General features: G+C 41.1%; 1 protein-coding gene across 1 annotated transcript in view; it reads left to right on the forward strand.

Moving 5' to 3' along the window:
- The window catches only part of PHACTR3 (phosphatase and actin regulator 3), a 114,176-nt gene that overhangs the window by 76,024 nt on the left and 19,227 nt on the right, over window positions 1–18,925 (forward strand). The window contains exons 6-8 of the mRNA XM_075516951.1: window positions 21–285; window positions 1,277–1,524; window positions 8,809–8,962. Coding sequence (XP_075373066.1) covers window positions 21–285; window positions 1,277–1,524; window positions 8,809–8,962 — 667 coding nt within the window. The remainder of the gene's footprint in view (window positions 1–20; window positions 286–1,276; window positions 1,525–8,808; window positions 8,963–18,925) is intronic.

Consider the following 18,925-nt stretch of genomic DNA (forward strand, 5'->3'; position numbering starts at 1 on the left):
ACCCTCTTGTGTTTTGACAGCAGGGAGTGAAATAGATGACCCAGCCATGAAATCTCCTCCTTCCACCATCCTGAAGAATTATGTCATTGTTGGTTCCTCCCAAATCTCAGGACAAGCTGCCCTCTTCCATCCCTCTGGCCAGAAAAGTTCAGATCCACATGTCAGAGGACAGGTAACAACGCCAACTGGTTCCCCTCACCTGGCTGCTGTCCACCTGCCTTTACCTCCCAGCAGAGTCATTGAAGAACTCCACAGGGCTCTGGCCACCAAACACCGGCAGGACAGGTACCTACAGCCTCTTGGCTATATGGGTGCATGAGGAGAGTCATTCCACTAAATCATTTTTCTTGGTAAATGTTCCTACCCTGTTATTAGCATTTTATTTACTCCTACAGCTTGGGTTTGCCTTCCTCATGATGTCACTACTTTGAACATCCATCGCTGGTTAAAGTGCTTAATTTGGCCATTACTTCAAAGTATGTTCTTCCTTTATAAGGAGGCTACCGTGACATGGAAGTGGGTTTTCAAACAGGTAGAATAATTTGACAGTCCTTGACCTATTGCAAAAGAAAATCTCCCCACAAGATACCAAGTTAGAGTAGCTAAGATATCCTGCTCTAAATTTCAGTACTCTACATATGAGAAATGCTACTATTTCAGTATATGTCTCTTGGCTTATACATGAGCATATACGGTATCCATTTTTAATACAAATGCTTGTATGGGAGTACATTGGGTACTTTGTCTGGTTTTCATTATAAGCCCTCCTGTGTATTAGAGGAGGACAGAGATAACCTTTTCCATCATAGAGCTTTGGAGTTAAGTTGGTAACATTTCTCAATTCCATAACAGCTATTGTCATGGGGAATAGATTCATACGATATTATTTCCAGGCCCTGTTAAACCTTTGTCATGATCATAAAATATCAGAATGGTAATATTTCATGCCATGTATGTTTTACATTAGAAGGATGTGCTGTGTGGGGTTTTTTTATTTTAATCAGTACAGTATAGCATGTGGCTATATATCAAAGAAATACATTAGTCACCACCCTTCCGTACCTTATTTTTATGACAGACATAGGAAAGTAGATCCACATTAGCCATTCTCAATGCAGTCTTGAGAATGCCATCCCATGTTGTCCCATGTTGAACTCTCTGCCCTGGCCTTTATGAGCGAGAAGACATTCCACTCATTTTCATGTAATGATAAGTTCCTACTGCGGCAGTAAAACAGTCTTTTGTAAAAACTGGGCTGTGCACCTTCCACCCACAGCTTCCATGGAAGAGAAAGCAAAGGCTCTCCAAAAAAAAGAGTGGATGTCCGTCCATCCAGAACATCTAGCATTGAGCGCAACAAAGAAAAGGAGAACTCACTGAGCTACAGCAGTGATTCAGAAAATAAGCGGAACTCAGTTAAAGAGTCGGATGAGAACAAAGAAAACATGATCATGAACTCAGAGCTCAAGGAAGACTCTGTTTTTTATCAGGATGAGGAAGTTTTGAATGACTCCGTTATTTCTGGTAAGGAAAGTCACTTCTTATATTATAAAGATATACTATTGTAGCCTAACAGAATGCTCTAAACAAGGCAGCATGCAACAGAAAATGCTGAGCAGTATAAATTCCTCTATTGTCACATCAACTTTTTCAAGGAATCCTGGTGAAAAGCTGAAGTTAAATTTGAGTCATAGTGATTGTGATCATGTTTGTCTTGATAGGTATTGCATGGTAGGTTTAGAGTTATGTTGATAAGTCAATATATCAGTATGCTTTACGCTTTCAGTTACTTATGTACCCGTATGTACCCTTACATATAAATGGCAGCACTTGCAGACACATCTCACTGTCAGTAGGCACAGCTTTCTGTACGCCTGGTGCCAATGCTGGGGATGTTTTGGAAGCTTCCCATTTTAGGACTATTATTCCAGTGCAGTGATGGTACAGTGAAAAGTGGAAGAGACCAATGAATCTAGGAAGGACAAACATCCAGAGAAAATATCTTAAAGAAGAAAGTTGCTCTCCATTTGGTCCATTTTACTGTTTCTTGAGACGTATGGGGAATGCATTGTATAATCCTGAGCAATTATTTAAGTGGGCTTTGGCAAAATAATCAGCTCTCATTAGAAAATTTATTTTTCATTCAAGCTTTTAAAGTTTTCCATGTTAGCAAGCCAAAAATTCAGTCTGAAATGAATCCCTTCAATCTCTTCATCAATGCATTAAAAGAAGGCAGGCAGAGAAAAATTCATCAAAAAATAATGGTTATAACAGATCAAGGATGAATTTTAAAAGGTGCCTATTAGAAAGTATGAGCCAGCAGACAGGACACATGAGTTCTGCTCCTGTGTCTTAAGACACCTAGTAACAGAACAGACTACTGAGATAAGGCAAAAGAAAAGAGAATCCCTTGCATAATTGCTGTGCATTTAAGGATAACTCAAAAAATAAAAATCACCTTTTAAGTTCTATCAGTTCTTTTCTGACTATGTGTTGTTCCCGATTATAAAAGTGGTCTCCTTTGGTATAAATTCTAAGAGCTAGAGGCAGCCAGGCAAAAAATATGTTATCCCCTACTAGTAAAACCAAATCTGAATATTATACTGTTGAAGATGAATACTCTATGTATTTAACAAATAATTATCACTGTCTGTGAAAACAGAAATTACGATGATAGGAGGGCATTGGTTATTGTACACATTTCAGTGATATCTAGAAGCAGCTCTTGGCTTTCCACAATAAGTGTTAGAGTTCTGAAAAATTTCTGCTTACTGCACTTGAACAACAGTCTTGTTGTATTGGTGATGGCTTAAGAATGGTTTAAACGCAGCAAGTTTTATAGGGCAATATTAGACCAATTGAGATGGTGAGAAAAAGAGACCTCTTTCAAAGATATTTTGGCTTTATTGTAGCTGCAATACTGTTGCTCAACATAGAAGATATTGAAATCTGCCATTTGAAATAGTGGCTACACAACATGAAATAAAAAGAAATCAGACTGAACAGAAAACTCTTTCCCCTTTACAATATAATTTGATTTAAGAAAATATTGTATGTACGTATAAATCTTACTTGATACCATGGCTTATGTATTGGGTGTGATTGGTCATGTATTATGACTAGGTGGGGCACGCCTGCTAGAAATTTAGAAGAATAATCTCTGATAGTAGAAAAATTATTAAATACATTTTTGAATAATATGCGAGTACTACAAAGATGTAAAAGCTGGATGGAAAACCTTATAGGACAAATTGGTGAATATAACAAAGTGGGGCTGATACATTCTTAAATGTTTTAGTGAATAAGATTAACAGCCCAAATTTAAAATGTCAAGGACTAGAATCACGTACAGACTTGCTTCCCAATTCTCATGATGGTGTGCTAGTAACAGAAGTGCACGTGTAGATATGTAGACAGCCGGTTAGATGCCTTATCTGAAAGGCTGAAAACTCAGAGGTTTGTTATGAAATTAGGTAGTGTGGTGATTATATACAGATTAGTATTTACCTGCAGATGTACACCGAGGGCAAAGAGCACATACACCAAGGGCACCGATAAACAAAGATGGTTTATCATTTGATAAAGAGGCCCCAGATATGACTACAACCCCTTTTTACATGCAAAACACTTTCCAACTTCAACAAAAATAATTTTTAGGAAGAATTTTCTCTCATTTCTTTGTTTGTAGCTACACAGCCTTCTTCCTTATAATTAATTTATCTCACTCTTTGGCATTCGAGTCTCTTCACACCTCAACTTCAGTCTCTGCACCAAGAAGCCCATTCCATACACCCCTGAAAGCCCTAAAACCCCAAGTCATCATAAGACTTGAGCTTTATGCATAAGATCATTTTATTTAAAATGGCTGAAGATCATTGTGGACTTCCTTGTCCTTGCAGGTTGTAAATATGCATTTACAAAAGACCTAATTTGTTGTACAAGCCTGGTGCTTGCTCTGCCGGTGTTTAAGTTCAGGCACATTTTAGGAGCACAACAAAAACCCAGGCCACGCAAAGTTTCAGCTGTTTGATGTCTAAGGAGGCTGCCATGGATGGGTACCGGGCAAGCTGGGCAACACAGATGCTTAAACTACAGAAGTCCTGGTGTGGAGTGGTATAACCTCAGCCCCCGAGGAGACAACTTTGGGGATGCGACCACTTGCCATTTACTCAGCGCAAGCTGGGACATAAGCAAGGCATTTCTGGTCTTGACACTGGGTGGCACTGCTTGTGCCAGCATTCATTCAAATGCACCCGTTTGCATTTCCGAGAGGAATGCGAGATGCAGTAGCGACAGGGATAGTACCAGAATAATTCCCTGAAAAGCCCTAGGTTCTTTCTAATTTAAAAAACCTGGGCTGGTTTTCAAATCAGGAGGTAAAATTATCCATGAATCCAAAGTTGCTTTACAATTAGTGTACTGCCTTAGCACATCACCAACTTTGCCATTGCCATTGCAATGCAGAACAGTGCATCAGTGCAACAGCCCCATGGTTACAGGGAGATTGGTACAGGCCACAGATAACTGGAAAAAGTGGGGAATTGTACCTTGGTTTTCCATTAGCACCCTACTCAATAAATCACTCTTTGAAACCTCTAAAAACACAAGGCAAGACAGTAGTCTTGTGCGTGAGCTTAAAAAATAACGTAACTAGCATGTAGCCCACAACTGATAACTAGTGCAAGCAAGGTCTTTCCATCAGCATGCAGTACTAGGATTTGCCTTTTGCTTGGTAGAAAGAACAGTAAATATACAGGAAATTAAATGTCATGATTCAACTGAATTAAAACAGGAACTTTTGTCAGGAACCTGCAGACCAAGCATGAAAAGGGTGTGAATTTTCAAAGCATTTATTGTTGACCTAGCTGAGCTGCCATAAATCATGAAACAAGCCACAGCCAAGATTCCACCTGAGATAGCTTGGTCATGGGGCAGACCGGCATTGAACATGCCTTATTGACCAGAAAAATAACCCTTAGGAAGAAAATACTTAAATAAGGGTATTTGCAGATTCACTTTCTACTGAGATAGTGATCAGGAAGGAATTTGCTTCAGGGTGCTGAAAATGTATGTGGGGAAAAGTAGTTTGGGGCTTTATTTCCTCTTTGTTCTCTGTTTTTGTTTTATTTATGTTTATTAATTCTGCAACTTCAGATATGGGTTTCTGCAGCAGGTGGAATAACAGAACTGGCCATCAGTGGGCCGGTCAAGATGAAAACAGATGAATTACACAGTGTTTCCCGGCATGTCTTCCTGAAGGGGGTAACATCATCTCCCTCTTTTCACTTTGTCGGGCAGGTATTATTTTTCAGGAATTAACCCAATTGGTCAGGCATGGGGAACAGCTCCTTAGACTAGCAGATCAGCTTAATCCAGATCTCTTGCATTTTTATTTGGTGAAATGCCCTAAAGATTAATCAGTGCCCAGTGCATATGCACCATGGGAGTGGCTATAGCATAATCCTTTTAGAAATCCAGACATCTGGATGAAGTGAGCACAGCTTATCCTGAGTGGGTTATATGCTCTCCACTCCCCTAATGCAACAGCAGCATTTGGGTTAAAGTTGAGATTTTTCAGATATGATATGTGTTTTTAATTTCACAAAGTAGTAGACTCTTTCTAAGCGTGCAGCAGAGCAGCCTGGGAGCAGTCAAGGCCCTGAAGAGCAGCTTCATTTTATTTTGTTTAAGCAAAATATTGCATTGTTCTGTCTCACTTTGAAATAGAAGCCTCTAGGGCATACACTGAGCTAGCTTAAGCCAATGTCCGTGCATCAGCTTCAAAACCTGACTTCTTGCAAAAAGGTCCAGTCTTTTAACTGCAGAGCATTGGTTTCAGCTGGCCTTCAATGAGATGAGGGACAGCAGAAAACGAGCCCTGACCTCATCTGAGCAAATCATCACTGTGATTCTAGCCTTTGTCCTTCCACAATTCAAAGATCAGGTATAGTATGGTATGGCAAGTAGTTTTATAACAGCCTGAAGGTAGTAGGGACAGTCCTGCATGCTCATACCTTAGCTGTCACCAGTGAATGGGAGAATAACTGTTTAGGGTGCATCGCAAAAAAAAAAAAAAAAAAAAAAAGTGTTTACTACACATGTAGAGCTCCCTTGTTTCCTTCTAAGCAGTTCTGGGCAGAGATGTATGCATGTGCTGTATAGTGTATACATATATTGCTTTCAGTGCACCCAAGATGCACTGAACTGCCTGCAAATGCACTACGCAGATGGCCAGCACATGGGTGGTATGTCTATCATGTTCTGGAGTCATTGGGCTTAATGTGCATGTGCAGTCTCTCTGCAGCAATCTCCTGACATGACCAAATTCCTCTTACTGCCTGTTTAAAATTTCCAGGTGAAAATGAGAACATGTTCAGGGATACCCAGGAGCTGGCTAGCCCCAAACGTGCTTCAGATTGTTTCCAGAAGGAATTCTGTTGGTTCCTGTGCTGTACAGATCGAGCACTGCAAACGCCCACTCTGCACCCACTCCCAGTGTGGTGGAGGCTTGAAAAACCTTGACAGAGTCCCAAGTCTGTGGCTTCATGAGCCAAATGTTTCTGATGGAGTCATATATTCAGTTAGCAGAAGGCTCTGTGTGGCATCAGCCAAATCATTTAACTTCTTTACCCATCTGTTAAATGTATACCTACTACTTCACAGAGAGCTGTGTGGTTTAATTTAATTAATGTTTGCAACAGACTTTGAAAGCATTAGGAGGAAGGTGCTAAACAAGGGCACAGCTTTTAGATTCTAAGCAGGGTTTTGAGCTGATTATGGTTTCTAAGAAGTTTAATTTTAGACCACTGCAACTATCAAGAGACTTGTTCCTGCTCACACAGGGAAACCATAACTACTCTCTGCCCCAGTCTACCCAACATGTATGTGTGGATGTGGTATAGACTCCTCCCCTCTGCATAAAGAAATTTGAGATCAATAGTGATAATAATAACGTAGGTCCACAGATCCCTAGCAAATAAAACCCCAATATTTGGGAATGAGAATCTGTTTAGGATTTAGAATCTTGCCAACCTCCAGAGCATCCTTTAAAAAATAGACTTTAATCCTATCTCAAATGCCAAACAAAAATACCAATTAAATGTCATTTTCTTTAAAAATGAGGTGACCTTTTCTAGAAAAGGTGAAGCATTAAATTAAAAGAACCCTTTAAGTAAAAAGGAACCAAAACAAAAGAGCCTCCTATTACACACCACGCTCCCAAGATGAAGCAAATACAAAGATTTAACTGTAGTCCCTGCATACCCTGACAATACTCTAAACCCCATCTGTCTGGTGCTACTCTGCAATGATAATTTTCAGACTCTGCTGAAGCCCTGGACTGGACACCAGAAAAGCCAGTACAGCACAGTGGAGGCGTGCAGGGATCTGGTGTAAATTAGCTTGCTTACAACCTACCTGTGACATGATTGCTGGAAGACTGCAGTCCTACCAGTACGACTCAGCAGCTCACTGGTTTTAATAGCACTTCCCTCTTCTTTTCCTCTCATCATAAGCAAGCTACCCCTCATCAAATATGGACATCACCTCAGACTTTCAGTCTGCATTTGAAAATAAAGATGGCTTTGTACTTTACGGCCATTTTATTGCATACCTTTCCAAACACATGGCAAAATGGTTTTATAAGCTCAGGAGTCCAATTTTCATTTGTTTAGCCTGCTGAAGTCAAAAGAGTTACACCAGAGATACAGAAACACCTACGCTCAAACATGGTTCCCTCTAATAAGAGTGAAAGGATGTTTCTAATGCCATCAGAGGGGCAGCACCAAGGAGTGAACATCCAGCACAGTGAAGAGCAGTAGACTCCTACTCAAAACAGTTGCTGCATGTTCTCCTATGAACAGTTCTTTTGTAATGGCAATGGTTTAGGTTGTCTGGTTTGATGGAAAGCATGTATTATCATATTTTTACAATAAGACCAACAGGTCATGCAATCACAGTAAATATTTTTGTCTCTTATTGCCCCAATGCCCAATTAAGTTGCCAGCATTCTGCAAATCATCATAAAATCTGGCCTTTTCTTTCATTCCTTGGATATTTGCCCCTGCTCTCTTCAAAGGGAAAGGCCTAATGTCAACAGTATAGTATTGATTGCTAAATGAAATTCTGTTATGACACACTCTCACACAGGACAGGATGTAGACATACATAATGGTGTTAGAATTACACATGGTGTCTGATCACAATTCTGATTTTCTAATTTGTAATGCCAGAAAACCAGAATGACATATTTTATATATATTTTTTGTGTGTGTGTGTGTGTGTGTGTGCATATATACACACATGCCAAGCAACAACTTAGATTGTTTCAGTTACCATTGCCCTGGTTATACCTGGTGACCCAGAGAGGAAGGTGTACATGTCCCGGCCACTCCTGCCACTGGGCGTTTCAGTCCTTCTGCAAAGGAACCACTAATGGTTCAGGAAATAGGGATTGCTCTGGGCTATAGGGATGCTCAGAGGACTGAGGCAAGATGCACAGCCTTTGACTTCCAAACGAGTGACGTAAATCATGTCTCAGCTGCAAATAATTTTCACCTGAGAGCACTTCTTGCTTGTAATGGACAACAAAGATAACAGAGGAATATGATCCTTCTGCATTTGTAAGCAGTTTTGTGTCTGAGCCCTGCACAACTGTAGTGCTACTTCCTTATATTAACGCGTACAACTGCTCGTTGCACACTAACATACAGATCACTGTCACTCTGTAGGTTTCCCGCTCTTCATATGTTCGTGTTTCATCTCCAGGAGCTGTCTTTCTAATAACTTTCTTTTCAATGCATGTCCCAGGTACTTTGCCAAGAAAATGCAAGAAAGAACTGCTGGCAGTAAAACTACGAAACAGACCAAGTAAGCAGGAGCTGGAAGACAGGAATATTTTCCCAAGGAGGACAGATGAGGAAAGACAGGAAATCCGGCAGCAAATTGAAATGAAACTCTCAAAGTAAGTCTATCTAAGAACAGAGAGGAACCTGCCTTTACAATAGAGTGTCCTCTGAGTACTGTCAGATGAGACACTGTCCCCCACCCCCAAGTCCATTTCCTGCAGTGAATCATACATGAACTAATATAGCACATTTTCAGTGGCTAGTCAATCACACGAAAAAAATCTTAACTCCCTCTTCAGTCAGGATTCCCTTGATTTCAATAGAAAACAAGACCGATGTCAATGTGGAAGACAAAATTCTGCCAAATCTACCTGCAGCTCCACTGATCTACTCAAGATTTTGAGGTCCTCCAAGAAGGCTAGTGCTTTAACAAAAATAATAATATAATTATTTCTTAACCTCATTTTGCTTTGTCAGCGCTAGTTGAATTTGAGGATAAAGGCAATTGTTATAGCTGCATATTTACTTGAACAAGGGAAAGCTGCTGTATGCATTGGTGGCTGTATTTCTGCTTTAAGGAAGAAGCAACTTCAGCAGCATTGCCCTCACATGGGTGAGGTGTTTGTGTAAGTTCAGCTGCAGGGACGGCAGGAATGGTCTGGTTTTGATCAGTAACCAGGGCAACAGGGTAGAGCTATGAGAGAAAGAGCATTACTGTGGCGTGTAGCCTAAAGCAAAGCTTTAAGGTAACTGTGAGGCTCAGACTGCACCATTTGGTTTTTGTGTGTGTTTTTTTAAGAGCTACATTTGGATATCTGCAAACATGAATATTTTAGATGAGACAAAGTGGATTGTTAAATAATCTGTGCTGCGCCTGCCCACATTGGGACAGTGAGCACTGCTTGCCGCCAAAACGCTTGGAATCAAATTGAGAAACATGAACAGAAGTTCATTTTCAAGGCTTATTAAATATTAAATATCTCAAGCCTCTCCTGAAAGAAACATTTATTGATATTTAGGCTAGCTCATTCATGTGTGTGCGTTTGATTAAGCTTTACCTCAGGGGACAGGGAATGAGAAGCATGCATCTGGATCAGACCACAAGTCCTAATGGACCAGAGTTTACAGAGGAAAACATCACTGACATCACCACACTTGCCCTCAGCTAAGAAACAAGCTGCTGAATAAACACAAATGAGATTTTGGGTGCACTTCATGATGCCCCTGCAATGTTGGAGGTGGAATAATCACCTTCCTCCAGTCTCAGTGACTGCTGTTTATTCTTTGTAGCATGGTAACGCTTTACACCCAAAGGAGAACAGTGCATTGTGCCAGTGACTGCACAAGACAGAGCAGATGACAGTCCCTGTCACAAAAAACATGTACATCCCATACAAGTAGAAAACATCACATTACAATTACATTAAGTTCCAAGAGTTACAGGCAGAGCAAGTCATAAATGTGCCACATTAATACCCATCGTCTTAGGAAGGAAAGTGTCATGGACCTTGACCATGGCCTTGATCATCTTGACCTTGCAAGCCTTGTGTATTCATTTTAGGGGAATATTTCAAGCTGCACTCCAATATTGTTAATTCCAGTATTTTGGCCAGTCAATTGCTCGTGAAATGTCTTCGTAGGTCAGGAGCCTAATTTTATGGTTCTAAAATACACAAAAAATGGTTTCCACCCCACTCCATCCCTAAAACCAAGTTGGACCATCACAGAATATTCACTGAGTGAGAAGATTATCTCATATCCAGCCACACCTCATATTGCTGAAATGCCTAGGTCACACCTCTTTTCAATATAGCCTGACTTCTCTTAGTGTCAAAGGTCTAATGGAATTGCAGCTTCAAGGTGGTATAACTACAGGCTTTATCCCTTTCTTTTCATTTACCGTTTAGCTTGCTTAATAATGAGCCTAAAGAATTATTTTAAAGGAGGCATACCTAAAGTCAAGTGTCAGTACAAGGACTTAAAGGAAACTGCTCTACTGGTGAAGAAAAGGGCTGGTCATTACTGGAGGCTAGGAAATGTACTGTCTATAGGTAAATGCAGAGAAGGAAGCCTCCATATACTGTCTGCTGTGGTCTTATGGAGCAATCTGTGGTGCAGGCTATTAGTCTCATTGGTAAATGTCTAAAGTATGGCTAAAAGCCATCTTTGTTCCAAGTGCTGGAAGACAGGCTTTCATTTAGCTCCTTCCTCCTGGAACATGGAAGATTCAGCACATCTCGGGGAACAGACGGTGCAGAGATTGCTGGAATAGCCAGGAATGGCAAAACAGATTGGAAGCAATCTCCCACACAACTTCCAGCACATATGTGCACTGGCAGAGCTCAGCTCAGCTCTTAACTCATCCACCAGAATAGAACATGACCGTGCAAACAAGCTCAGGTGGTGGTTGCATACAGGAAAATATTTACACCAGAACAAGCAAATACGTGTCCAAAAAAAAAAAAAAATTCAAAATGTGTACTGGTAAAGGCCAGAGTCAAAACCCTAGAGAGATCCCTCTGGAGTTTCTGACTAGGACTGACTAGGTCTCACCCCACAAAACCCAGACCACCCCAGAGTCCTCACTCAGAGCACAACCTGGCAGTAGCATGGAAATGTAACCACACTGGGCATGAAAAAATCATGAAATTTTGAGGTCTTTAAATCCATTCATTTTACTGGTACTTGTGCAGCAGAGTCTCTTTGTGACAACTTGGAAGTTTGTAGCTAAAGAACGTACTGCTAAGCATTCAGGTGTAAGCACTGACCAGGAAATGGGATCCAATAGAAATGTCTGCTCTCCGTATGATTTTGCCACTACCTATGTGGATAAGAGCATGTTGCTGCTGCTGCTGCTGTACTAGTAACACTTTGACAACAGCAATGGGACTTGCCAGCTCAGTTATGAATCCACATGTACCATCAGGCTATAGACCTGTACTTTAGCACAAAAGAATAAAGTATGGGCAGATTAGTGAGTAGTTATTCGATGGCTGTCTGCATAAGAATGGCAAGTAAACAGGCAGCTGTTTACAAGATCAATATTTTTCAGCACATTTGTAGGGATTTGAAAGTCTATAGCTGTCTAGCAAACTGCGTTAGTCCCACAGCTAACACAGCCTAGCTCTGTACTCTGGAGGGAAAGCTGTGTTGATGTATATAATGTGCAAAATATACCAAATAATAGTGTCTATGTAACTTCAAAACTGGGGAGACAAAAGAATAACGTTTTCTCAAAACCGCTGTATTTTTTAAATGGTTCTGCTTGTAATACATTTCAACAGTAGTTAACCTCCTGAGAAAACCAACTCTCTACTATCATGCTGATAAGTGTTTATGCAGTTAAAGCTAAAATCCCTATTTTTCTTCGCATTCCATCTCAAAAGAGAGATTGAAGAATTCTGTTATATCTTTTGGGCCAGATTCTACTTTTACAGCAGTGCAAGTCCACTGACTTCAGATTTATTATTGACTGACAGCAGCGTGAGTACAGATTCATTTATGTGCATTGCTGCTTTTGAAAAGTGTATTTCCCAGATTTTGTGCTCCCAGCCAATTTAGTCTACCACTTGTTGCCATGGAAACATGCACGTCTCCCTCCTCCTCCATCCAAAATGGCAGTATTCTATTTTCCCCAGATTTCCCTTTCCAGTAGTGTTTCTCTTACTAATTCATGCATCCCCAGTGCCCCAGGCCATGATGTGCACTTCCAGTAGTCTACCGTGCATTAGGCAACAGGGCTCCTAACGGGTCTTGGTTCCCATCATTATGTGTTCGGAGTGCAGATAATAAGCCCTCAATGGAATTCAGTGAATTGAGAGCTCTTTGTGTCAAGAGGCAGAAAAGACATTTGCAAGTACGATTATTTGCAGTAACTGCTTTTGCCTTACAGACTCACTTTTGTTCTAGAAGGGGTTTAAGCTGAAACCTGGGGAAGTAAAATAGTTGCTAGACTGAAGAGTGATGTAGGAAAAGGTTGTTTAATTAAATTTGATATCTGACTGTTTAGAAAGTTAATGTTTGAACTGCCTGGGTGGCTGGTACTTCTCAAGTATGCCATGTATAACCACAGTTAAAGACACTCCATTATTACTTCATGTTTCAATGAAAACATGAATTCCTAGAAAAGATTATACTTGTAATTTTCACTTCATGTTCTGTTTCACCTCCTTGGATATTTGCATAAGTAGACACAATGCATTAAGTGGCACTTAAAAGGTTATGGAGACAGGAATTCAGATACAGAATGTAGGCATCAAAGGAGTCAGGAAGAATGATGTTTTTGTGGACACAGAGCAGAACCAAAACTCAAGCACCTAAAATTGATCTTTACCACATTGAAAATCTTGGCATGGGTAAGTGGATCATGCTGGGGCAAGGTTTCTTGGCAATGTGAAGTGAAAAAGGAGGTATCTTTATTCAGTACTTTACCACATCTGGAAATCTGTAGTTCTAGTGCTGCCCTGAGGTTCTTGGAAAGGCATTTTCAAGTTGACTTGCCCAGAAACTGCAGACGTAGCTAAACGCACACTCAGATTAAACCCTGGTTTGTACCTCGGCCTCATGTAACAGAGCGTGAAGTTCACAGTGCTGCTGGAGACAGAACAATACCAAGCAAACAGCACTTCAGATTTGCAGTCTAAAAGCACAGAGTGTGACCGTTCAACACAGAGCAATCATAAAAGAAATTTTACCTATTGACGAAACAGCAGCTGTGCCCCGTTTCCCAGGAATGGCATGTCCAGTGCCACTTTCTCACAGAAACATCTCAGTGCAGCTTTGCTCACTGAAAAGGCATCGGCCCTCCAGACTGAGAGATTCAGTGGGAAACTGGGCTGAATCCACAGAACTTTAGGGAATATTTTATTTGATTTTGACCAAAAAGGGGGGGTGTGAGGGGGCGGGTGTTACACTAGTAGCCCTAATGCAGAAATTAAGAAGATACTGAACTGACCCCTGTTTAGAGACTAGCCTAAATTCACCTGGAGATTATCAAGGATTTTTGTGGAAGCTCAAACTGTGCTCAAACTCCCACTTGCTGAACTAGAAATCAGGGAACTGCCCTGATTTCAGAAGGCTGGGAAGACTTGACACAGATTTATTCCAGAGACAGAAAGGCAGAGGCAGGCACAAAGAAAAGATCAGCTGTCAGTGCTAATTAGCTGTGTACAATTTAATGCATTTTGTTCTTATTTGGCAGGAATCATCCAGGTAACCTTGTCACTGATGCTAAAAATAACCCCAGCGAGTGCAGCGTGGGTGTCTGTGAAAGCCTCAGCTCTTCGCATGAGACGGGAGCTATATATAGAGCTCCAGTTTAATTCTGTGGGCGTGTGTGTAAGCCGAGGGAGTCTCCCGTTCTCCTTGCTCTGCACTAGACAGCAAGACGAGATGCTGGCAGAGGGGACTGGCTGGGAGGGTTGCTGTCAGAGATTTGCATGCGGCTGCAGTATTTTATTAACAGCTTGCACAGTGCCCAAGTGCTTTTTAAACCTGGTGCTGTGTGAGGATTTGGGATTTTTTTCATGTTTTGTCCCTTTTCCATTATGGGCTCAGCTTTTCAGGCTACAGAAAAGAAAAATATTTCAGGGCATAGGGGAGAAGGATTGGAAGAATGGGAGAGGTGCAAGTGATAGCTGAGAGTTTTTGGAGCTGCCTCCAGGATTTAGAAGTCTGGATCCCATAGGCATGAATATTCCCCATGCCCTTCCTTAGTGTCAGGCAGTGACACACCGTTGGAAACCCTGTTATGTACCCAGTGACAGACACCACTGGCCTTACAGTCAAGGGGGCTGAGGTTTAGTGTCTGCTGCCAGAGTTACTCTGGGACAGTCTTCCAAGGATAAAAATCAGGAGGAAAGGGAGAAAGCTCAAGTTTTGTTAACGTCTCCAAGCAATGAGTCAGTTTAGCCCCCTGTTTATAGGGCTTTTCAGGTCCAAGGGAGCTGCAGTGCAGCTCAAATCTGTGTATTAGAAGAGATTCAAGTGCATCTGCCATACTTTGACTACCCTGTCCCTTTCTCTTAAGGACTGAAGAGCTCTTGAGAAAGGTAGCCTTTGCTCCCTCTCAGGTATTAGACTTGCAAAAATAGAATGCACTTCACTAATGTGAATCCCTGGTCAGCAATAACAAACCTAACCACCCTGAGTGTGTTATAAACAGACCCTCTGGACAGAAGCTCTTTAACCAGAGGTGTTTGATTGCTTCAATAATGAAGCACAGTGCACGCTCAATTAATAATGGAGCACCCTATCAGCTCTGGGCAAGAGCCATGATCTGTAGCTGAACCAGAAAGAACAATTTGCTGTCTCAGACCAGCCCACAGCACGTTTGGCAAGAATTTTTGAACACACTAATTCATTTATAAAGGGTTGCAGCAGAGAGGACTTAGTCCTGTGTGTTAGTTTTTGATTTGAACAACATGCATGTGACTCAAAGCTGCTCTCCGTTCAGGTTTGTATTGCTAAGGATTCAGCATGCACCTCCTGTTGAAAATGTTGGGTATTGACTTTGTGCAAACATGGGGAAGTGTCATTGCAGAGGACAGTTACTTCTGCCCGGGAACAAGAAAACTTTCACATGGCTGGGGCACAGCTGATGAGAGATTGTCTTCTGGGAAGACACTAACTCCTTACACTGCTATGTTCTACTTCCCTGGCTCCAGTGCCGGGAATTCATAATCAAACATGTTTTCCACCGCACAACAAAGGCAAGGGCAGCAGGTCAGTGCACAGCAGGGAAGGGAAGAGAAGAGCAGAGCAGCAGGTGTAAACACAGAGAGGAATATCCAGGGCCTTTTCTGGGACACAGAGTCAATTCCTCAAATAGGTCTTCTAGCTAAGTGGCACATGTGAAACTAGAAATTAAAAAATCATGGTTCAGAAAGGTGTAACCTATCACGAGGGAGCATAATTATGTAAATAAACTTGCAGGAAAACTGCTAAAGCAAGTGTAATTAAATAAGAAAAAAAAAAATTTAGGGAAGAAAATAGTGCACTTGTTTTGCCGTGCCAAACTGCCTACAAATAGCAGCATGTGTTCAGGTTCAGATCCTCTCTCAGAAATTAGGTATTTACGCATGCCTGCAGATCTGGGCCCTAGCCCCCTGTAAAGTGACATGCAGCCATAAAACAAAATGGAAATCTGCAGAAAGCCCATAATGCTCTGTAATACTTCACCTTACACTGGATTATGATTCAGGTCCTTAAGCTAGTTTGGATCTGCAGCACAAGTAATTACAGAAGAAATTACTTTAATTTAATTCGCAGAGCTTAATCGATAGGGACCAAAGTAAGCTGCTTTGGTTGTCACAGCCATTTGTGCTGTTTTATGACAAAAGCCTGACCAGAACAAGGTGCTGTAGCAGTTGTGAGCTACTGATAATGCAAGGACTGAGCAGGGGTTCAGGCATTCACGGTGGCAGCTCTCACCATTTGTGGGGATGGTCGCTGCGCTGCTGAGATTTTTTTGTTTTAAACCTGTTCATGAAATTCAGGAAAAATCTTTTATGCACTTAATGCCAAGCACTTCACTGTAGTTGAAACAGAAGGAAGATGAGATGGACAGTGTGTGTCTGAAAGACTATGAACCAGTATAAGCAAAATCTCAGCCAGAAGGGGGTTTGGCTGCATGCTTTCCAGTTTTAATGTACCCAATTTCAGACTTGCCGCTTGAAAGCATATAAGAACAAAAGAGAAAGAGGGGTAGTTTTGGTTTTGTGTTGGTTCTCCCCCCCCAGTTTTAAACCTAGCCAACTTTATATGCAGACTGGATATAGATGAGTTTCACCGTAATTGTTGCTGTGAATTGCCTGCAGAATAACAAAGCGGATAGAATTCACTTCCACAGAATTTGTAGTGTGGCACAGTAAGCTTTCTTACTGTGTGGTGTCACATTTGCACACACCATACCTGGAGGGCATATGGCTAGTACCCCAGCAGTATGTTATCACTGATTTATGGGTCAGATGAGTCATCTGCACCTTTGTGTGAAGAACTCGAGCATGTTTTTTTGGACTCTCTTCCAAGAACTGGCTCACCACATGTGAAATGGCAATTAATACAGTGCAGTTGCTGGCCCTCCAAATACTGTTAGAGTTACTACAGTTTCCTCCTCCTGCGGCTCTGAGCACAACTTCTGTAGCCTGGTTCATTCAAGATCTTAATTCCTCCCAGGAATCAGAGGCTTGAGCTTGCTGCTTTCATATAGAAAAACTGGGTCAGTCTAGCTCATTTTCTACCTTTTGAAATAACCTTAGAGAAGGTGAGGGGGGTGAAAAATGAAGGAAATAAATATTTAGAAAATAGGGAGGCGGGGAAGGAGAGAAAACAGGTCAGAACAGAAAGTCATTGTTTGTAATCAAACACTGCTTAATAAATATTGTACAGTTGTATCAATTATTAAAATGTAGTTCTAGCTAAATCTTTTTTATTCCATTGCCTGTGCTTACCTGGCAAGCTGCAGCTGTATAATCGGGTCTTGTGGGGGTTTTCCTGTTTATTTGTGTAGCTTGGGAGCTACTTGGGTCAAACAGAGCACTGCAAGTTTCCTTCAGTATCTATTTTTCAGGATAATTAACTCATCCAAGTGGCCAGCACACTTCTTTGACCTGTCCAAACCCTGGAGAGTGTTGTTTTCCCAGGAAAACACTCTCATTTTCTATCTTTTTCTTTAGCTGTCTCATGTAACACACCAAAAGGCAAAAAAGGACTCCCAGATTTATCAATCCATGCTCAAGTATTTATCCAGTGAAATGAAAAAGAAACAGAAAACACCTTTGGAGGTTGAGGACCTCCTTCTGTTGAAAGTCCACTTATGCAGAGGACTGTATCAAGGCAACTAGGAAACACACTTGCTTGAAGAACCAGCATGTTGGTAAAATCTGAGTCTTATATTGCATTAGAAACAGGCTACTTCAATCTAGTTAGTCCATTGTTGTACAAAGATGTGACAGTCATTTTCTTTTATTAAAAATATACAAAATACTACTCGCCAAGAGACAAACACCAGAATAAAAACGAGTGCCTCACTATTGAAAAAAAGCCCTCAAAATCAAGACTACACAGCTCACAGATGAACAGCCATTGTCATTTGCTTGAGATGATCATATTCATTACGCAAATTAAATTCTGAATGAATTAATACTTCATTAGTTTTTCAGAAATCATGTTAAAAAAAATAAAAAGCCAGGATCTCACAACAGTCTCTCCAGATAGCAGCTGGTCTATTGCAAAGAGATCAGGCTAATTTGAGGGTGTCCGCAAAAGCCATATTCTGGCCAGGCTACACTGCAGCCTTATTATGATAATTATCACAGGGAGTGGCTACAGTACTTCCAAATACCACCCAACAGGGGAAAAATCCTCCTTCTCAAGAAAAGGTCAAACAAAGCAGTACTAATGTGGTAAGGAAAGTTATATTTATAGGCATCATGCAATTAAGTTTAAAGAAATCTTTTTGCAGCTTGTTTACAACATAAAGGAAAAGGATAACAGAGAATAATAGGCGTGTGGAAATGCCAAGCTTAGGTCTACAAGGGTGATTGGAGCAGGAAGTTCAGGGCTAGCAGGGACTTCCTGGTGGACTAGAGGCCCAGCGCCCAAATGCAGCATTACCTGTTATTTGCTGTGCATCAGCTGCAATGAAAAAAACCCCATGCTACAAAAGCCTAGAAAACCAGTGTATAATGGAGGTCATTTGCAGAGAGACAAGGCCTGATCTAGGTTTGATGAAGTCACTGCCACCTTACATTGCTCTGCTTATCTTCCCCCTATCCTAGCAGCCAGACAGCAGACAGAAAGCAACTCCAAGGAGACAGAGATGTGGTAAAATTGAATCCTTTCCCAAGAACACGGAGACCTCACAGAGGTTTTCTGTCGCAGCCTTGCACTTTGACATTAAAGGACAGTGTATGTTGTACCACAACAAATCATAGCAGTAATGTCAAAACTAAATACTCAGGTCAATAGGAAATGTTACATAATTAAATTCTTACATTTTATTCAATTGAGGAACCCAGATTTCAAAAGCTCAGAATTTTCTGTCCTGACTGAAATTTGCCAGCAACCTCTATTTGGAT

Source organism: Mycteria americana, chromosome 14 (genome assembly GCF_035582795.1).
Source record: "Mycteria americana isolate JAX WOST 10 ecotype Jacksonville Zoo and Gardens chromosome 14, USCA_MyAme_1.0, whole genome shotgun sequence".
Classification (NCBI taxonomy): domain Eukaryota; kingdom Metazoa; phylum Chordata; class Aves; order Ciconiiformes; family Ciconiidae; genus Mycteria; species Mycteria americana.